General features: G+C 35.2%; 1 protein-coding gene across 1 annotated transcript in view; it reads right to left on the bottom strand.

Annotated features, from left to right (window-relative positions):
* Positions 1 to 3516: 3516 nt before the first annotated feature.
* The window catches only part of kcnq5b (potassium voltage-gated channel, KQT-like subfamily, member 5b), a 189090-nt gene continuing 172132 nt past the window's right edge, over positions 3517 to 20474 (bottom strand). The window contains exons 10-14 of the mRNA XM_056458436.1: positions 20411 to 20414; positions 15913 to 16016; positions 13385 to 13516; positions 8499 to 8625; positions 3517 to 5399 (exon numbers count right to left, since the gene is read on the bottom strand). Of these exons, the coding sequence (XP_056314411.1) occupies positions 4266 to 5399; positions 8499 to 8625; positions 13385 to 13516; positions 15913 to 16016; positions 20411 to 20414 (1501 nt within the window). The 3' untranslated portion in view covers positions 3517 to 4265. The remainder of the gene's footprint in view (positions 5400 to 8498; positions 8626 to 13384; positions 13517 to 15912; positions 16017 to 20410; positions 20415 to 20474) is intronic.

Raw genomic sequence — 20474 nt, 5'->3', positions numbered from 1 at the left:
TACATTACAAATGTAATACAAATACAACTGTGATATCTACTTATAAATTACTAAAGAGGGAAATAACATTTTCAGTCGATGAACATATGTTCTTGTGTTTAGGTCAGACATTTTAGAGATTTGACAAATACAGTGCAAGACCAGTTTCATGACTATAGACAGAAGTATTAAAAAGTAATTTGATAAATAATGTATGATTTCTATTAACAGAATTTAATTGTTTGTCAGTTTTACCCAGAAGGTGGTGCAAACTGACAATTTTGGTCAATGTCAGGTCTAGATTACGCACTTTAAGTTTGGTTTCAATACTTCAACCCATTACAGTGATTCAGCCTGTAATGTCATCTGGTACATCAAGTTTGCACATGTGCTAAATGACAACAGTTTTGTCTATTGACATAAATTCCATAATATTTGGTCTACATGGTCTGAAGGTGATTAGAGTCAAATTTGGTGAAGATTGGACAAATGGTCTAGGACAGGGGTGTCCAAACTACGGCCCACGGGCCATCTGCAGCACGCAATCAGTTTTGTGGCGGCCCGCGAGGCTTTTTATAAATATTAATTGAATCTGGCCTGCTATCCAAAAATAAACGTAATTCAATAAATAACCACCGGGTGTCACTATGACATGCCTTCAAATAGGCAGCAGTTCCTGTGGTGAAGTAAAACGAACCGAGCGAACTAAGGGAAACTTAATTGATAATCACATTTTGGCGAGCCATGGCGCAAAAGAAAAAGGAAAATCAACAGTGAGTGCAGGAAATAAGCATAATAATAAGCCTCTAGAGAAGGAAAAAACGATTGTAATTTTAAATAAAATTTGGCCTGGGACGTTTTTTTTTTTTTTGCATCTGGCCCTCGGCCTAAAAAGTTTGGAAACCCTTGGTCTAGGAGAAGTAAAAAAAAAAAACAATGTTTTGAACAAAATCAAGATGGCAGAGTGGAAGTTTAGCAGATTATGACGTTGTCGGCATGACCCAAGGAATAATTTGAGACCAATGTCATCAATAAGCATATGCAGTCAAAGGTTATTACCAAATTTGTATGTTTCATTAATAATGGCTAATGAATGTCTTATAACTCTTGACCCATTGGTGGCGCTTTCAACAAATTGGTCAGTGTGAGAAAACAACGACAGACCTAAAATTAGGTGTCATTGGGCCTGTTTTAGTAAGGAGGTTCAACCAAGTCTGAGTTTAGACTTGAACTCTGAGTTGATTTACCGAGAGATTAAAAAAGAGTTTTCGGTTTCAGAGTAGCTGATCTGAGTTGGGTCAATCAACTTTGAGCAGACCAACTCAGAGTTAAGCGCACACACCGCCACTATGAAAAGGAATTATCAAATATGACCATATATTTAAAAAAGCAACACCACTGCATCAGTGAAACAGAGACAGTTAGTGTGGGAAACATAGCTGCTAATGTGTAATTTTAGGCTTAAAGTATTTAAATATTTTCTTATCGAATAAAAGTTTATCCTACTCAGTTATGCGCATGTTTTTTTATGCCTATTTTCAAAAGTTTTGTGGATCATGACATTTCCATCAATCGTTTTTATGCGCATATCCAAAATAAGCATTAAAATAGGTCGGTGAAAACGTAAGGCTAAGGCGAGAAATACCGCTTCGTCTTAAAAAAGGGGAGGAGACCGACAGAAACTCAGAGTTTAGAGAATAAAACCTGCTCCTCACCATGTTAGGTTCACAGAGTAAGTTACCACAGTAACTGACTCTGAGGTAAAGTTACCTCTCTTTCAGAAACAGGCTTGACTTAACCTGCTTTCTCCAGTTTAACAAACCTGCCATTTTGAAACGGAAAACCCAGAGTTTCTCTCATTTCAGGGTTTTCACTTAACCTCCTTTCTGAAATAGGCCCATTATCTTTAACTATTGCAGAGATACAGCTTCGGATGTAGATTGGCATCACGCCATCACATTTGTCGGTGCAGTAAATAAAAACCGTAACACCTATTAACACAAATTCAATAACTTTTGGTCAGCATGGTCTGAAGATGATCTGAGTCAAATTTGGTGCAAATCAACCAAACGATGTAGGAGTTTGAAAAAGTATGTTTTGACTTAAGACTAGATGGCGGACAGGATGTTCAGTTAATTAAGGCAAAATTGGTATCGATGTTCTCAGGACAACCCGAGGAATGTATCAAGATAAGTTTCATAACAATAGGCAAACAAAAATTGGTGCCGCTGTGACAATTGTTTTTAGCACCTTCAGTGCACAGTCTCAAACACACATACAGAGTTTCGTAACAGTTCGCCAATGCATCCATAAAATATAGCAATTTTTGACATAACTCAAAATGGCAGACAGCCAAAATGGCTGACCTGGGAAAATCAGGCAGTGTCCGACTCGGCATGCTCCACCGGATGAAAACAGACCAAATTTATAAATTGTAGACCAAGGGTTGAGAAGTTACAAGCAAAAAAAGCCATTTTTTGTATCTCGTGTGCTGAAACGCTGCAGGTAAATTTAGACCATGGTTGCCATAACACACAACAAATTTGGTGTGAATACAATTGCCTCAAGTCCATTTTTGCAACTTCTACGTTAAATTTGATTGCAAGTTAATCAAAAACAGTTGGTCTAATCAACTTGAATTCCATAACTTTTGGTTAGCATGGTCTGTAGATCATGTGATTCAATTTTGGTGAAAATCTGACAAACGACCTAGGACGAGTTGGTTCAAATAGTTTTTGCAGAAAATTTTTTAAAAAAGCGAAAATCTTTTGGATATAAAATAATGGATAATGACATCATAGGTATGGACCGGCTTGAGCCAAGGAATCAGTGGAAAAAAAGAAACTTGAGTGTAGCCCATTCAGTTCAAAAGTTATAAAGATAAACTTAAGTGAAACTTTGGACAAGTGGTGGTGCTAAAATGTTTGAGGTAGAAAGTCCAAATTTGTTGTGATTGAAGATCAGATTGTCCTCTGTCAGTGTGCCAAAGTTTGCGCAAATGCCACAAATGGTTCATAGGGCTGCCACAGACTTCCAGAGCAGAAGAAGAGGAAACCGGAAGAATAATAATATGAACCGGAACGGATACAATAGGTCCCTACGCACCTTCAGTGCTTGGCTCCTAATTATTAGCAGGGCAACACGGTAGAAGGTCGCTGGTTCGAGCCCCGGCTGGGCCAGTTGGCATTTCTGTGTGGAGTGTGCATATTTTCCCAGTGTTGGCATGGGTTTCCTCCGAGTGCACCGGTTTCCCCCACAGTCCAAAGACATGCATTGTAGGTGAACTGAATAAACGAAATTGGTTATAGTGTGTTTGTGTGAATGAGGATGTATGGGTGTTTCTCAATACTGGGTTTCGGCTGTAAAGGCATCCGCTGTGTAAAACATACAGTATGCTGGATGTATTGATGGTTCATTCCACTGTGGCGACCCCTGATAAATAAAGGGACTAAGCAGAAGGAAATAAATGAATAATTATTAGCAGTTATATTACATTATTAACAAAATAGTAATTGTAATAAATCTCTCACACACATATAAAATAATAATTGTGTTTTTATTGTTGTTAATTAATAATGTATATTCACAAAACTAAACAGTAAGATTCTAAAAGCTGAAATTATGTGATCAGAACTAAAACCAGACAAGTAATAAAAAAATACAGCAAGTGATGTAGTACAGAAACTATGAGGTGCTCCTCTCCTCTCATTTAATCTGCTTTATCAAAACTGTACAGTTATCAGCAGCATCGGTTTCCTTCATTGTGTCTGGCACTTTTTTTATTTTACATAAGGTAAGTAACCTTTTAATTCATCATGATTCGATTCAGAAAGTGCAAAATATGTCTATTCTCTTACGTTCTGACACTTTTTTCAATCCAGTTGTGAATTTCAGGTTGACAAGGCTTTTTGTAATGACATTGGAGTAATGTATCTCAAGACATGCAGTGTTCATGCAGCCCAGTGAATAGTTCATGCCATCTCTGAATTGCATCATTTCAGCAGTTTATGAATCTACCACATTCTATTTGATTTTTCATTTTACAGTACATTTGAAAAAGAACAATGCATGCAATGATATGTATGCTGACCATGATAAAATCCTAACCGTAATTGTAATTCAAACAGTTTTCTTAAATAAATCAAACTAATATGTATAAAAAATGATCTAAATTGACGTTCCCCTCATAAAAATACAAAACAACTCCTAAATAAAATAAGCTTTTATATCAAAGATTCATTCCATCAGAGGCAGATTCTAAGAGTGTGCAACTCCTTAAGAGAGTGTTATTTTAGCCGAACATGTGGCATATTAATAGTCTCATTGCTGCCTGTGTTGGATGGATGTCCACTTGCTAGGCTGTGACTAGCACCAGCCGTAGTGCTTGTCCTAAGCAGCTCGGAGGAGTAGGACGCATCAATGGGGGCCTGGGAGAGAAAGTCAAACCCTTGAGTATGTGTCTTTGTTGAGGTCTCCAAGTCTCTATCGCTGATGAAGAGATCAGCTTCTCCCCAGCCCCCTGCACCCATCTCAATACCACCAGCTGATGAGTCCTGGCTGCTGCTGATGCTGGTGGAGAAACTAGCCTGGCTAGAATGCGTGTCCACACCCAGACCCTCCAAAGCCGGTTGAATGAGATCCTGCACGGATAGGGACTTCCCGAGTCCTCTGTCCCCACTGCACTGGCCTTGAACTGGGGCAAGAGGTGAGACTGGAGCAAGGGGGTCTATCTCCACCTCTGAATCCAGGCTTATATGTCTCCTCCAGGAACTGTCCTCTTTAGCACTGGGTCTGTTTTTCTGCTGAAGCTTGCAGATCATACTAGAGTTGAGGCCAAGGTCTATCCCAACTCCTCTGAAGCAAGACTTGGCATAGTCTGCGGGATCCGACCTAGTGGGTCCCATACTGCGGGCATGGCCTGCTTGTGAAGGAACAGTGGGAAGTTGAAATTTTGAAGAGGTTGTGGATGGGAGAGGTGGAGCTGGTTGACCCACACATGGAAAATGGCCTATAGAAGAGTGAAAACTGTTGGCGCTTAGGATCTGAGATGGACTGCCTTGTCCTGACGGACACTCCAGTGATGGGGTTGAAGGAACCTGGAAGGTTGATGGGTTAAAAGGGGAGGCGGAGACTGGGTTGAGTCCTGGAGAAGATGTTGTGGAGTTGTTCTGGTTGAGGTTCATGAGTTCATTGGGGGCTAAAATTAGCTGGAGGGCCCTAGGGTGATTGCCACAGATGGACTGGCTGACCTGCGACGCACAGGAGAGATCCTTACTAAGGATGGTGCTCTGATAATCTGAAGTCTCCTCCAAACCAAAAGGAGGAAGAGAGGAAAAAGTGAGGGCTGTTGAAGAACCCTTCTGCAGAACCTGCCGGTAGATGTCCAGCAAAGAGTCCAGCTTAGACTCAATAGATTGTACCTATAGAGAAGAACACAGAAATATTATTTGACTCAGTGTTGAGTCTTTAAAGGAATAGTTTGCCCATTAATTTACTCAACCTTATGCCATCCTCAGTGTATATGACTTTCTGTCAAACGAACACAGACGGAGTAATTAAAATTTTTTTCCTGACTCTTCCATGCTGTATAATGGTGTTGGTATTGTCCTTTTTTAACTTTCCAAAAACACAAATCCACCCACAGACTAACCCACATGCTGCCAGGTGATTAAGCCAGCATAGACAACATACTGAAAACGTAGCCCTATACATTTCTGGAGGTCGTGAATCATGTAGCCAGAGCTACAAATGGCAGCATTTCATTTATGAAATGAACGTTAAGTGGCAGTATAATGACGTTCCTTTTGGCGCTTACCAGATGACCGCTTACTTTCGTATGGACGGCTTTCAACTGTTACCAGTTTGTTCTGTTAGCTTGCCATGTATGTCGGCGCACTTGAGACGCAGAGAGGAGTTGACCACGATGCCGAGGTTTGAGTCCGGTGAAGAACGGTTCAGGAAAACGGGTAAGACAAAAACAGAGGCCAAAAAATACAATAAACAAGTAAAGAACAGGGTGAGAATGGGGTAAAATCTGAAAATGTGGTAAAAATCAGACGAGGGCTTTTCTTTTTCTGGATTGCTTTTGAAAATTGTTGATTGGGGTCAATCAATACAATTGGTTGGATTAAGGGAAGGAGGAGGGTGGGTCATTGGATCGGTCAGTCAGTCAAACAGTCAGTCGACAGCGGCCTTTGATGGATTTATGTGAGAAGAGCAGGCACGAATGGCTCTCGCGAGAGAAATTTAAGATCTCAAAAAGTGTACAAAGTGGCCTCTGGTGGATTCGCGAAAACAAAAACTGCAAAAAACATATTTGGTGGTCTCCAGAAATGTACATAAAGGTACGTTTTCAGAATGAACCTGGGTTGGACTAAGCATGTCTTAGAAAGTGGCTACTTCATAGCGGAAGTTCTGGGAATAGATGCTTATCATGGAAATCACTTACCGCAGAGTTTGTTTATAACAGAAGTACCAAAAAGCTGTCTAGAAGTCAGGGATTTGAGATAGTGGTTTAGAAATTAAAAAACATTTTTGTTACCAAAACACATCTATCCCCTTCATAAGACGTGTTAACCCACTGATGGTGTATGGGTTAGTTTTATGATTATGATTTTTGAAGCTTAAAAAAAATGGACACTACTCAACACAATTATACAACATGGAAGAGCCAAGATGATATTTAAAACTACTGTGATCTTATAAGTCATATACACCAAGGCAGAGGTGTAAAGTCACTTTACTTGATTACTGTACTTAACGTTTTATTTTTTGGAGATCTGCACTATACTCGAGTACAATTAATTTCAATTTCATTTATAGTCAAAAAGTAATCATTTTTGGAGATTATTTCATACTATTTCCCCTTGCTACAAACAAACCAATTGAATTGCACTGATGCCCAGTTTAATTTAAAGGATGTTGCTGTGCCTACAATTTGTACAGTAAATGTTTTAAATCATTTGTGTTAGTGTGTTGTTCGGAAAAAGGAATTACAAAGCAATTTTTAAATTTTTTTTTGTCTTTTTCTTTTCATTAAACAAAGTATTTGTGTTGCTTAAAAGTAACATTAACTGAACATCTTCTCATGTGTGATATGTTATGAATACTAATGAAGCATTTTTGCAGAAGTTGAAGTAGAAGCTTGTCTAAAATTAACTTGAGCTCTGCTGCGAAACTTCCTGTGAGCACAGAATTTGCAAGTCTTGTGCTTATTTTTATGCAGTGAATTCGTAGAAAAAGAGGACGTATGTATGGGAGCGGCAGATGGAGGACTGGAGAATTATTGACAAGTGATGAATTCACTAAACTCCACCTCTTAATATCAGCTGCCTATATAAGTTGAAGTCAGGAAATGAAAACTGTGCGCACCCCTTAATGTAACTCTTGCATTGCATTGAGGATAACATAATTCTGTACATCGAATTATTATACAATTATGTATACAAGACATTGTTAATATGTTAAACCTTAAAGAAAAACCTCTCCTGATCTTTTTTATTGAACACGCGTGGAATTGATTGAATATTCCAACATTCACTCCTGTTTAGGATCAGATCATCCTTCATGTTAAAAGCTGTGTTTGTCAGTGTGGTGCTATGGTGTTCACACTGACCAGTTGAGCATTTGTTAAACACACCAATGTCACTTTTCTTATGTGTAAATGCTTGTTTGAATACATTTTACAGTACATTGAAAATGGCAGGCCCCATTAATGTATAAATTAGATTTATACATTAAAATATACATAAGAGCAGGAGACGGCCTATCACGATCTTACATTTTGTCATCATTATATGACCATTCCTAAACTTGCAGCATCAGAGAGAAGCAGGGAAGCAGCAGCTCATTAAAGTAAATTATAAACTTATCAAGACCTTAAAGAAGCATATCAACTTGTTTAAAATGGGCAGCCAGTGTCACCAAATCATTGTCAAAAGAAAATTTAAATAAAATAAAAAAACAGGCAAAATGACAAAAAGAGAATACCTCGTGCATAGTATTACTTTAGTAATATAATAATAATAATAAGTTAGTCTGCATAATGGAAATGTTCTGATAGAAGGTTCTGTCAGATATAGGCAGAGGTTTATTTTTTTCCCACACCTTCCACACACGATATAAAAACACTAAAAAATTTATACCACCTAACTTTATGAGTGATACTGAGATCTGAAGAGACTTCCAACAAGCATAACAACAAAAGTTTTTGAAACAAATGACCTATCAGGCCTTTAACCGTGCAGTGCACTTTTATCATCACAATGTTGCATAAACAGCACAAAATCAGTACTTCATACCCCCATGTAGAAAGTGATGCCAACCACACTTGTAAATTGTGTGAAATGTTGCTTTACCAAAGTTGAAAGCAAATACTAAAACACAATTAACCCTGGAGTTAAGTGCAGTGTGAAAAACCCTGATGAAGAAAATCTAATAAAATAGATGGATTAATTCAGAGTCACAAATGAGCATATGATTATTTAATGCACCGTTTAATACAGAATCTCTTTACTCACCTGTCTTTCTACCTTGCACACCCTTCCCAGCATGCTCACATCTTCCAGAATGTCTCCGTCAGATAACAGCTTTTCTCTGACCTTCTTATCCACAGGCATCTGGCCCCTACCAAGAATCTGATCAACCCTGAAAGTGAGGCATTAGCAGAATGAGACAAGGAATAAAATGTGAAAGCAATTAAGATTTACATTAAATAATCATACAGAGAATTGATTAAATGTAAAGCATCTCCGAACAAAAAAAGGCAATAAAATCAACCTGCTAAAACTTAAATCTTGCCCAAAACAGATCTAATAGCAGATCTTTAACCCTTTAATTACCCCACCAAGAAAAAAAAATGCTTGGATTTATATTTTTATCTCCTAATGTCGCTAGTTTACAAACTCAATGGATTTTTTTTTCAACTCAACCCATAATTAAAAAAAAGTCAGCCTCTACCAAATGGTAGATATGTCAGTTTATGGTTAAAGTACCGTGCTTAATACATATACTATAAAAAATCTGAAAATATAAAGTGTAAGACCAATTTATTTGTAAAAATATTAAAAACAAAAACATTTTGAATACTAAATCACCTTTTTTTTAATTCAGAATTTTCTGAATTCAGATTCTCATTTAACATGCTTTCTTATTTTATTTTTTATTTTTTATTTTTTTACAATAAAACCAAAATCAAGTGTAGTACTGTAACAGGATGTTTGTTAGATTTTTTTTTTTTTGTAAACCAACAATGCTGTGTGTATAAACCATTATTTAAAACAGGCACTCTAAAAAAATCTATAACAGTCATTATTTAAAACAGTAAAAACATGGGCAATCGGGCCAGTCAAAGGGTTAAGACACAAAAAAGCACAATCACCCCCACACTGTCAGGTGTTTGTGTTATGTTCCATGTGCTTGCTTTGTTCCATTTTCCCTCTGTGTGTTAATGTTTCAGTGTTTCCACCTGTGTCTTTCTCGCGTGTGTAATTAGTTCAGTTATGTCCTGTGTATTTAAGCTCCAGATTTCTGTTCATTCTTTGTCTGGTATTAAATTGTCAACACTCCATGTCTTTCCCGAGTCACCAGTGGCTGAAGTGTTTGTTAATAAATCTGTGTATTTTGATAATTCCAGAGTTTTGGTGTTTATTTACAAAAAGGCGGTGATATCAACATATTGTAAATCTTGCCTGCACTGTAAAAGTTAATGACCAAGCCAAAACACGAATATTTTTATGTTGCTTTAACTTATTTTTAGTTAGAACTATTTTTTTTAAAGTTCTATAAAGTGTAACTTTAATATTTTTAGTTATTTTAATTTATGTAAGTTAAGATGACAAGAATTTAACTAAACAAGGCAGCAATATATATTTTTTTAAAGTGCACAACAAATCCAATTCCACTTGCTAAAAATCAGAATATGAGCCGATTTAAATTTTATTTGAATCTTGTGTTTAAAAATATTTAGGGGAGTACTGTGGCTAAGTAGTTGGCTCTGTCACCTCACAGCAAGAAGGTCTCTGGTTTGAGTCCCAGCTGGGTCAGTTGGCATTTCTGTGGTGAGTTAGCATGTTCTCCCTGTGTTGGTGTGGGTTTCTTCCGGGTGCTCCGGTTTCCCCCCACAGTCCAAAGATATGCGCTATAGGTGCATCCACTGTGTAAAACATAGGCTGGACAAATTGGCGGTTTATTAAGCTGTGGCGACCCCTAATGAATAAAAAGACTAAGCCGAAGGAAAATGAATGAGAGGAATTTATAGCTGACTGCTGTTCCTTTAAGAACGTCAACAACTGTAATGGTCTGTTTTGGTCACATGGTGGCACTGGTCTCATCTCTTTAAAAACATTGATAATTAGATCCCACTAGGCTTCATTGCAGAAATATGAAAACACAGACACACACAGGATTTAGTGAACAGATATAAAGCACATTTATGTGCTTACAAAGACGTAAATAGTTGGGAAAGTTAAACTTGACACAATTGTCTGTTTTTTGTAACATTTTAAGTCAGATTGCATCTAAGCGCTCATGGTCTTTTGGAAAACAAAATGTCCACTAATTGCACACTTCACAATCTCAGCATCAATACATCATTTGAGGACTGTTTAATGATTGATCATTAACACTGAGTAATCAACACTTCACATTTTAGGAAGCAGACTGTATCTTAGGTAAGTAGTCTTCTTGGACTGAACAGACACTACAACTAATACACAATTTGTGTCATTTTGAATAATTTGTTTTTTGTGACTGTAAAAAGATAAAGATTGAAAAGATTCATTAACAATACATTGGCCAGAAAAAAAAAAAAAAAAAAAAAAAGAAATGTTGCATTTGCTATTATTCCCTTAAGCAGGGTTCATATATAGAAACACTTATGCAGCAGCATTTAGTATGTTTCGGTTAATGCTAAGGTAAAAAAATGTGTATAGACCACTTCAATGTGGCATGCCATTGGCCCATGAACATTTCCTGTTTGTTGTCAAACTATTTTAATAACTGTAAGAAGAGGCAATTTAATCATATCTCAATGTTAAAACAGTGTCATAACGTTATATATCAATATGTGGATCTTTTAGGATTCTTGGAAGCTATGGAAAATAAAAATGTAAACAAGAAATACATTAGGACCATTGTTACTGTTTACAGTCCTCAAAATGATCTATATATATATATATATATATATATATATATATATATATATATATATATATATATATATATATATATATATATATATATATATATATATATATATAAACACCCCCCTGTATGCTGTGGGTATACTCTCCAATCACATTCAAATGTATGTAATATTTTGAGTTTTAACTATATGCAGCCATAATGTATGCAATAGTAATATATAACTTCTTAAACGTTCCACATTATATTCTCTGGCAGAACCTTAGGGCCCACCACCCAGTGACCCATATATGACCAAGGAGAACCATTGCTTCAGGGCCATCAAAACATGTGACATGATGGCATTAATGTGACTAACATAGCAGTATGAATATGATATAGAGGTCATGGGCATGGCCACTAACTGTCCTGAACGTATGAAGTGTTTTTGTCCAAATATTAAACAATGCATGTGTTGAGGCTATTTTTGTGCAAGATGAATGATCTCAAAGCATCTGAATCTTAATTGCCTGTGCCACTGTTAACCGCTGATGATTGTGCTGTAAGTTTTAGAAACGCTTGTTAGTATTCTGCTCTGTAAAATGTGTAATGGATGAAAGTGTTGATTAATAAGGAATGTTTAGTTTTGATTGACTGTGTGTGGGGTTTGAACCCTGCTCCAACTGCACTATTAGCTGTAATTGATATGTAAAGAAGGAAGCTCTAGTGATTAATGTGCTTTATTTTGCTCTTGTGGATTATTTTCTGTGGTAAAAAGACTAAAATATTCATTCTCTGGGGTCATTGACAATCAAATGCTTTGTTCATTTGTATGTTTTAGTGCACTGTGCTTTGTGTTAGTTTACATGTGTGTTTTCTATTTCTATTTTATTATTATTATTTTTAAAATGCATTTATTCATGCGTCACATTTTTCAGTAATTTGTTCTAATATTGGTGATCTAGAAACCTTTATCATCAACAATTGTGCTGCTTTATTTTGATCAAAAGAATGCATCTTTGCTGAATAAAAGCATCAATGATGTCTTTCCATGTTATCATATAGTCATAAATCTGACATGTCTCTAAAATCTCTGAAGTCCCTATAGTCTCTAAACAGTAAACGTGTTGCAAATCCTCACAATGCAAACACATTAAGAATACATGCACTGTAACAAATGCTGGGTTCCACACAATTACTTTCATGCTATGCCAAAAAAACACAAATCGATTAAGTTAACATAATTTTTTAAACAAATTTAAGTGGACTGAACATAAAACAAGTTATCCCAAAACAAACTCAAGAATTGTTGATTCAACTCAATGGGTTATATGCACAGGTAGGGTTTTTTAGTCAATGATGAACTTCCAGTGAAAGCTTTGTGTATTGTCATAATGTTTCATAATGTTCCTTTTACAGCATCGATGTTGTAATGTAATTCAAATATAATCAGTTAAATATACTTAAGCATGCATTTTGGTTGTTAAAGCATAAAAAGAGACGATAGGCCGTTTAAACGCAGGCGCCGTCATTAGCAGAAATTCAATTAAAAACACTAGGGTAAATAATATCTATATTTCAAAGACATGGCACGAAAAAAATAAAATAAAATTAATGCAGTGCTTCTTCTTTGGTCTAAGAACCACTTCATATCATATCTCAGCCAGGCAGCGAAGCTCACTGTTTTTAAAAGAAATCCGATCTTAAACATGCCGATTTTGTATGGGATGACAATTAACTGGAAGCCCTGGGGCTGGCTGACTGAAATTAAAAGTTTGTGTGCATATACCCTATTTAAATAAGTGCTTTAAACAAGCTGCAAAAATCATTTTTTTGACTCCTGCAAACTTTCACAGGGCAAACTAATACAAAAAACATGCTACAAATTTTCACAATGCAAATAAATTAGGAAAACGTGTTGCAATTTCTCACTACACATGCAAATCGAACACAGCAGAAATGTTTCAAGGGGACCCATAAACATTTCTAATCTGATGTAATGCTGGGTTACACACAATCAATTTGAACAGGAAGGAATTAAGTTGACTTATTTATTTATTTTTTTGTAAGTGGATTGGACCTAAAACAATTAAGGTTTCCCAAAAAACCCTCAAGAATTGTGTTTCAGCTCATTTTAAATTAGTAATTGGAACAAACAGCAAACATTTTGTGTGAAGACTAACTAACTAATACATACACGTATACTGTATATCTAAATTTTGTTAGATGTAATTTGATGCATATGATGGAAAAATGTTTATACAGTATTGCTGGTTTTTCCTACCTGGTTTGCAGACTCTTGATTCGGCAGAGCATGTCCAGATGACCAGCTGAATATTGCTCTATTACATCCTTCACATCATATGGCCGCAGAGTTTCCTTAAACTTCTTCTTTGCCACATGGAATTTCATGATCCTGCAGAACCATCCACTAATATTATGGTTCCATTAAAGAAACTGTCACCCCAAATTAGATTAAACCAGTGCCTTAATCTATATTCCCTATTAAGTAAAAATTCAATGTCAGTGAGCCTTTTCAAAAATATATAGTTTGGTATACTTAAAATCAACATATTTATAGTTTAGGTTGATTCAGCATTAACTCAGAATAATGCTTTCAAAATCTAAGGTGACTCGATAACATTGCAGACAAATTCAACAACCTGAAAAAGTCTGAGCCTATTATCACACACCCGACAGGGTCCAAATAGGCCCCAGCTGAAAGCTACAGGGCTACCAAAGCAGTTTGCCTACAGCAACGACTATTCAGTAAAACAGGACACTATACAGCGAGCTTATTTTTCAGAGAGAGGCTGGAACAATAAGCACATACTGTCAATCCAGTGCTTTCCACTGACCCACACATTTCAAACAAAACAAAAAGAAAAAAGTGTGGCTGATGAGTGTGAAGTGTGAAGATGACAGTATTCTTTCTTGATAGTGAAATTAGAGAAACGAGATAATGAGGCACTGATTCATCTCTTGCTCTCAGTGACTGAGAATAATTAAATATGACTGACATGATGACAATCCTGCATTCATTAAAGGTGAAGTCAAATTTTTTTTGGGTGTTTTTTTTTTTCTTAAGTTAGGCTATAGAGTAAGTTTACTTCATACTCTAACTTCATTTAAGTAAATGAAGTGTAGGCTGATTGTCCTATAAAGTATAAACACCTATATTATAAACACTTAAAACATTGCAATAGTAGCTTGAAGCCTGTACCAAATTTTGAAATTTACATTGATCTGATTAAAGAATTTCTGTACCACAAATGTAAACAGTTTATACTTGAGTAAATATAATAACTGATAACGTAATGCTATATAGGCTAGTGACTTGATATCGTTAACCAGATGATTTTTACCTTGACTGGTGCACATAGATTTGGTTGCGTTTTTCTAAATAAAAGCAGTTCCACCTGTTTTGTTAAGTAACTCAGACAACATAGACTCAACAAGTAGTGAGGGGAGAAATCTGTAGATTTTCGGTAGCACAATAAAATACACAATTCACTTTCAAAATGTAATATGCATCTAACATACATGCACAATAACTTTTCATAGCTTGGACTTTTATTATTCATAGTATGCTGAACATACTGTAGGCTCATTGGAAAAGTAACTTTTAGTGCTAGTTCTACCAGGAAGACCTAATGTCATGTCACTCCTCACAATCAACTCCAACCTATAGCCAAGAGACACAAGGAATCTATAAGCTGTCTGTTGATTTCGTTCATTTGGTTGCAGATACTGACACAGATGTTCACCCACCATCCTCCACACCACCACCAGTTTGGCCCTGTGCAGGGGAGTAGGCTCCGCCCCTGCCCTCATCCTCGGCAGTCATAGCTGGATCTAAAAGCTTACCATTAAAGCTACGCATGTGGGCTCCGCCAAAGAAATCCTATGTTTTGTTAAATTATATTTTTGTCAAATAATACTCATCAAATAAATGTAATTCAATATATTTATCTCCTGGTCACACTTCAGCCTACATTTTATTTGTCAAACTGCAAAATTATACTTAAAAATGCTGCAGTTTCTAGGTAAAATGAATGGTACAGGCAGTACAACAGCTTTTGTTCCTTTTCACACTAATTATAGGTACAAGGACATATTATCAATGAATAAATTATTATAGTCACACAGTTCTATGCGCAAGCATTCCACAAAAGAAAAACAACTTAAAATCAAGGTAAAACTGTGGTTGCACTGCACTTTTCTCTTACATTTGCTTTTGAAACCATTATAGGTTGGGTTTAGTGTTCTTTTCAGTGGTTTGCTTGGTAATTTATCAAACCAACAGCTGACTCAAAAGTTATCACTCGATTGAATAGGCATTGTCAGTGGTTATAAGCTGATAAGATATGAGCAAGTAGGGGCCTTCTACTGTTATCATCCATCCACATGGTTAATCAGCTATATATCACATACTAGTAGGTGCAGAAGGCCCATACTGGCCCATTTCCATCAGCTGATAACACCCATTCAATTGAGGGGTAACAATCGAAGTGGGTGAAACCCAGCCTTTTCGTGGTTAGTGTCTCTGAAATGTATAACCAAATTTATACTAAGTTAGCTATTTCAGATTCACAACAATAGAGACAGTGCCCTCTAGGGGATCTAACATCTGAAACGTGCAACAAAATGTACCTGGAGCAATGTATTTTATGTTAATAATAATGATGTAAGCTGAGGCACATATTTCCAATGAGCCCGAGTTGAATTCCTATCAGCATTTACCGATGGGTCACCAACAATAATATCTTTGGCAAGCTCCGAGATATTGTAGGAAAGAGATAGCTGGCTTACCTCACTGCTCTGATGACGGTCTTCAGTGCAGGCGGCAGATCCTCCACCGACATGTCACAATGACATCCTTTCTCATCAAAAGCCTCATCCACAGCAACGTTAGCCTCACCTGCGACACACACAATGACAAATTTCAAAAAAAGTAATTAGCACTTGGAGAATAATATGTCAGTTAATATGTCAAGCAAAAATCATATGTGAATCACTACATGAAAAGATCACAAAATGAAAAAAACAGGGAAAAAATTAGTATGCAAGAGAAAGATAAACAAACAGTAACATTAATTTGTCATTTATTTAAAAAGGCACTCCTACTCAACTGAGAGCAACATCAGAGTGAATAACCTACATTTGTAAAATTAGTATACTCTAATAATGTAGTGCGGGTCACATTTATTTGAATAGAAATTGAACCAGCGATGTAAAACTTTTCTTCACAGTGCATACAGTAAGGAAAACATTTTCACTTTATTATTTTCGTTTGAATAAAGTTACATTTTCATTGAGCCGTGCACACATGTTGCACTTTAGAAAATGAATTAATAATCTAATTCAATTTAGTGCAAAATTTTATTTCATTTTTAACAGAACTTTTGGAACATATACACCATGGGAACTCTAACGAGATGTGAATGTAGAATTAAGCACATTTCTGGACCTATGAAAGGTTATATGTGGCTACAGCTGTGATGTAAACCAGAGACTGTGGAAAGTAACATGTGTTGGATGTACAGAATTAATCTTGCCCCCTGCTTCATGAAAGATTCCCACAGCCTGACTAGAAAGTTGCCAATCGATCAGTCTAGTTAAAAAAGAAAGAGACCGTATGTACAGCCATAGGGCATAACTGAGGCTAAAAAAATGAAGGTTTCCTGCTTGTGCTTTCAGGCAAAAAGATTATTGATTCTAGAATTGTACTTTTTCTTAAAAAGTTAACTCTAGAACTACCTGAATTCTTTAACTGCTACATAAAACATATGCTGGATACATTGGTGGTTCATTCCGCTGTGGCGACCCCTGATTAATAATGTGACTAAGCGGAAAAGAAAATGAATGAATGAATGTTTACATTCAAAACCTGTTGAGGTTTTAAAATGAAACTTTGAATGTCTGTTGTCATGATATTTTTTTTGTAATATTTAACAGTATAAAAGCTGCTGCCCTTGAATGAGCCTATTTTATTTTTTATTACAGAGAAAATGTTTTCGAAAGTCTAAATGCCAATGAATATCGACTGAAGCAGAATATGTTGTAGATAATGCTGTGAATTTTGGAAATAAATAGATTTTTTTTTTCAGCAATGTTCAGCTTAATTTTTCAGTGTAGCCTGCGTTAAAATTATATACCGTTTATAATGCATAATGATCAAAGCAAAATGTTTACTCACTTTTTTTTACAGTAAAGTTAACCAATCACATTTTTTCCCAGTGTAATACAATTAGAATTGAAAAGCAAAATCAAAACTGTAGTCAGTGAGTACTCATGGTGAATAATTTGACCTGTGCGTCTAAGTGGGAGAAGACATCCCACCTTCAGATGTCAATATGCAAGGCCAGCAATATTACTCACACAGCTAATAAATACAGGAATGGTTATATTTACAGACCTTTATGTATTTTGTTAATAAGAAGTGACATGTCTGTTTGATTCCTATGATTTAAAAATAGAAACTTTTGAGAGTGTTGCAAGCAATTGCTTTACATGTTTATTTCATGTAAAGGCTTCATGTTTTATGCTGTAGGCAGGAACAAAGCATGTAAGCACATAAAGACACAATGTTAGGTAATATTTTTTCATTAACAGTTCGACTAAACTAATTTTTGCTTTATAATATTACATCAGATGCCTTGCAGCTTTCCCTCTATGGATTAAGACTTCAGATTGCATCTAAATCAAACCATGTCTTGATATACAGTATGCATTCATTAATGTGTTTGAATTATACATAACACATATATTACTACAGAAGAGATGCCTTAACCTCGCAGGGCATGAAAGGAAAGCCTCAGGCGGTGTAGTCAAGTGAGTAAATGAAGTTTTCTCATTCATTGCATTGCTTTATTGCTTATCTACTCTTATACACTAGGCCACTCTTTGTATTTAAATGGCTGAGTAGTTTTACAAAAGAATATTTGCTCTTAAAGTACTTGGTCTTTTTTATGGATTTTATCACTCTGCTTGTCTGTCAGACTGTGTTAGGAACAGTATTAATTGTGAGAATACAGTTCAAGACAAAAGTATTAGGCCTCCTGTGAAAGTTTTATTGTTTTTCAAAAATTTCCCAAGTGATGTTTAACAGATCAAGGACATTTTAAAGCCTTTAAGACTTCAAGCTGGATACTAATATCTTGCAAAATAATTAGTAAAACATTATGTACTTTCATCATGGGAAAGACACGCTATTAAAATTATGCTTAAAAATATGTAAAAAAAAAAAATCTTCTCTGTTAAACCGCACTTGGGAAATATTTGAAAATTATTAAAAATTTCTCAGGTCAGCTAATGATTTTTTCTTTAAGTGTATGTCACATAACCTTCACTGAAATATGACTCTATCCCTGTAATAACACTGGAGCAACTTTTGAGACGTGATAAAAGTAATTCTGCTTTGAATTGTTTTGATATATTTTAATTGGTAGTGCACAAACAGACACAAAGAAATTACCAATATTGTGTCTTTCAACTAATTAACTCAAACTGAACATTACCTCCGTCATTTACTGCACATTTCAGTAATATCACATTTACAACCCTCTATTGCACTCTTGCCTGGATGCCATTGGTTCAGTGAACAGATATTCTTTAAACCCCATTATACTGATCACATCACCACAGGGAATGATTACACCCTGATAATTTGCAATAAACAAATAATAAAAAATAATGACTAAAACATGAGGGAGAATGATTAAGAACTTACACCTACAGTGATAATAAGAAAAAAAAAAAAGAAAGAAATAAAAATCGATGCGCTGTACTGCGCACGTCATGTACTGCTAACATCGCCAATGGTGTCAGTATCCCTCAAAGTTGTTTAGAATTACATTTTTAGAGATGGTGTGACCAAAGTCCCTGTAAGAATGCTATAGTCTTTGGTGTGACACAATGCGTACCTACAGTTGAAGTCAGAATTATTTGCCACCCTTTGAATTTTTTTTTCTTTTTTTAAATATTTCCCAAATTATGTTAACAGAGCAAGAAAATATTCACAGTATGTCTGATAATATATATATATATATATATATATATATATATATATATATATATATATATATATATATATATATATATATATATATATGTGTATACATATACATACATATATATACACACATACATATACATATACATATATATATATATATATATATATATATATATATATATATATATATATATATATATTTTTTTTTTTTTTTTTGAGAAAGTCTTTTTCTTTTATTTCGGCTAGAATAAAAGCAGTCTTTAAAAAAAAAAAAAAACATTTTAAGGTCAAAATTAGCCCCTTTAAGCTATATATTTTTTCTAGATAGTCTACAGAACAAACCATGGTTATACAATAACTTGCCTAATTACCCTAACCTGCCTAGTTAACCTCATTACCCTAGTTAAGCCTTTAAATGTCACTTTAAGCTGTATAGAAGTGTCTTGAAAAATATCAAGTCAAATATTATTTACTGTCATCATGGCAAAGATAATATAAATCAGTTATTAGAAATGAGTTATTAAAACTGTTATGTTTAGAAATGTGTTGAAAAAAATCTTCTCTCCGTTAAACAGAAATTGGGGAAAAATGCTTCTTATGTTTGTGTCGCAGCGCCAGTAGCACTGAAATTAAGCACCGAAATGTATAAGCTGATTCGGTCTGGTCCATTTCGGTTACATAGGTATGGCACCGGGTTTTGGTACCCAACCCTACTTGTGAGAGACTGTTCTCAATCTCACTGTTAACAGGGTCTGTCTCAGCAACTGGATGAATGTAAAGTAGGGCTAAGCAAAAACATTTCTACTGTACTTTATAATTAATGTTCTCAACTCTCAGCAATCCAACTTTTCTATGAGTACAATTGTTTGTATTCATTACTTTATTATTATAGTTTTCCAATTTCCATATTTGCAATGCCTGTATTTTGGAATTGTTTTGCAGTCCACTTAAAATCCAACCTGGGAATCATTTTTTTTAAATGGTATTGATTGCTTTGAAATTCAGATGGCTTTTACATGCCTGTATTTATATTTCTGTAATAAATATGGCTTTCAAACCAACAGTTTGAGGATTCTGATGGTTTATTGCAGGCATGTTGTTTGCATAAAGAAATCTGTTACAAATTAAACAATTATTCTTATAAACAATCTTAATTTGAATTTAAATAGTTATTTATTTAACATGAATTTACATTTTACATTTGAATAGCCAAAATGAAAAGTTTCAGTCTTTTAATTCTGATTAATTACAAAAAAGTGTGATTAATTAGTTAATTCTTTTTAATCGATTGACAGCACTAAAAATATACAAGTGCATAATGCAAAGCAGAGTATAAATGTATGTTTTTAAAAAGTTA

Source organism: Danio aesculapii, chromosome 1, assembly GCF_903798145.1.
Source record: "Danio aesculapii chromosome 1, fDanAes4.1, whole genome shotgun sequence".
Taxonomy (NCBI): Eukaryota; Metazoa; Chordata; class Actinopteri; order Cypriniformes; family Danionidae; genus Danio; species Danio aesculapii.
Note: the sequence above shows the minus strand (reverse complement) of the source record. Positions and strands in the feature narration are given on the sequence as shown.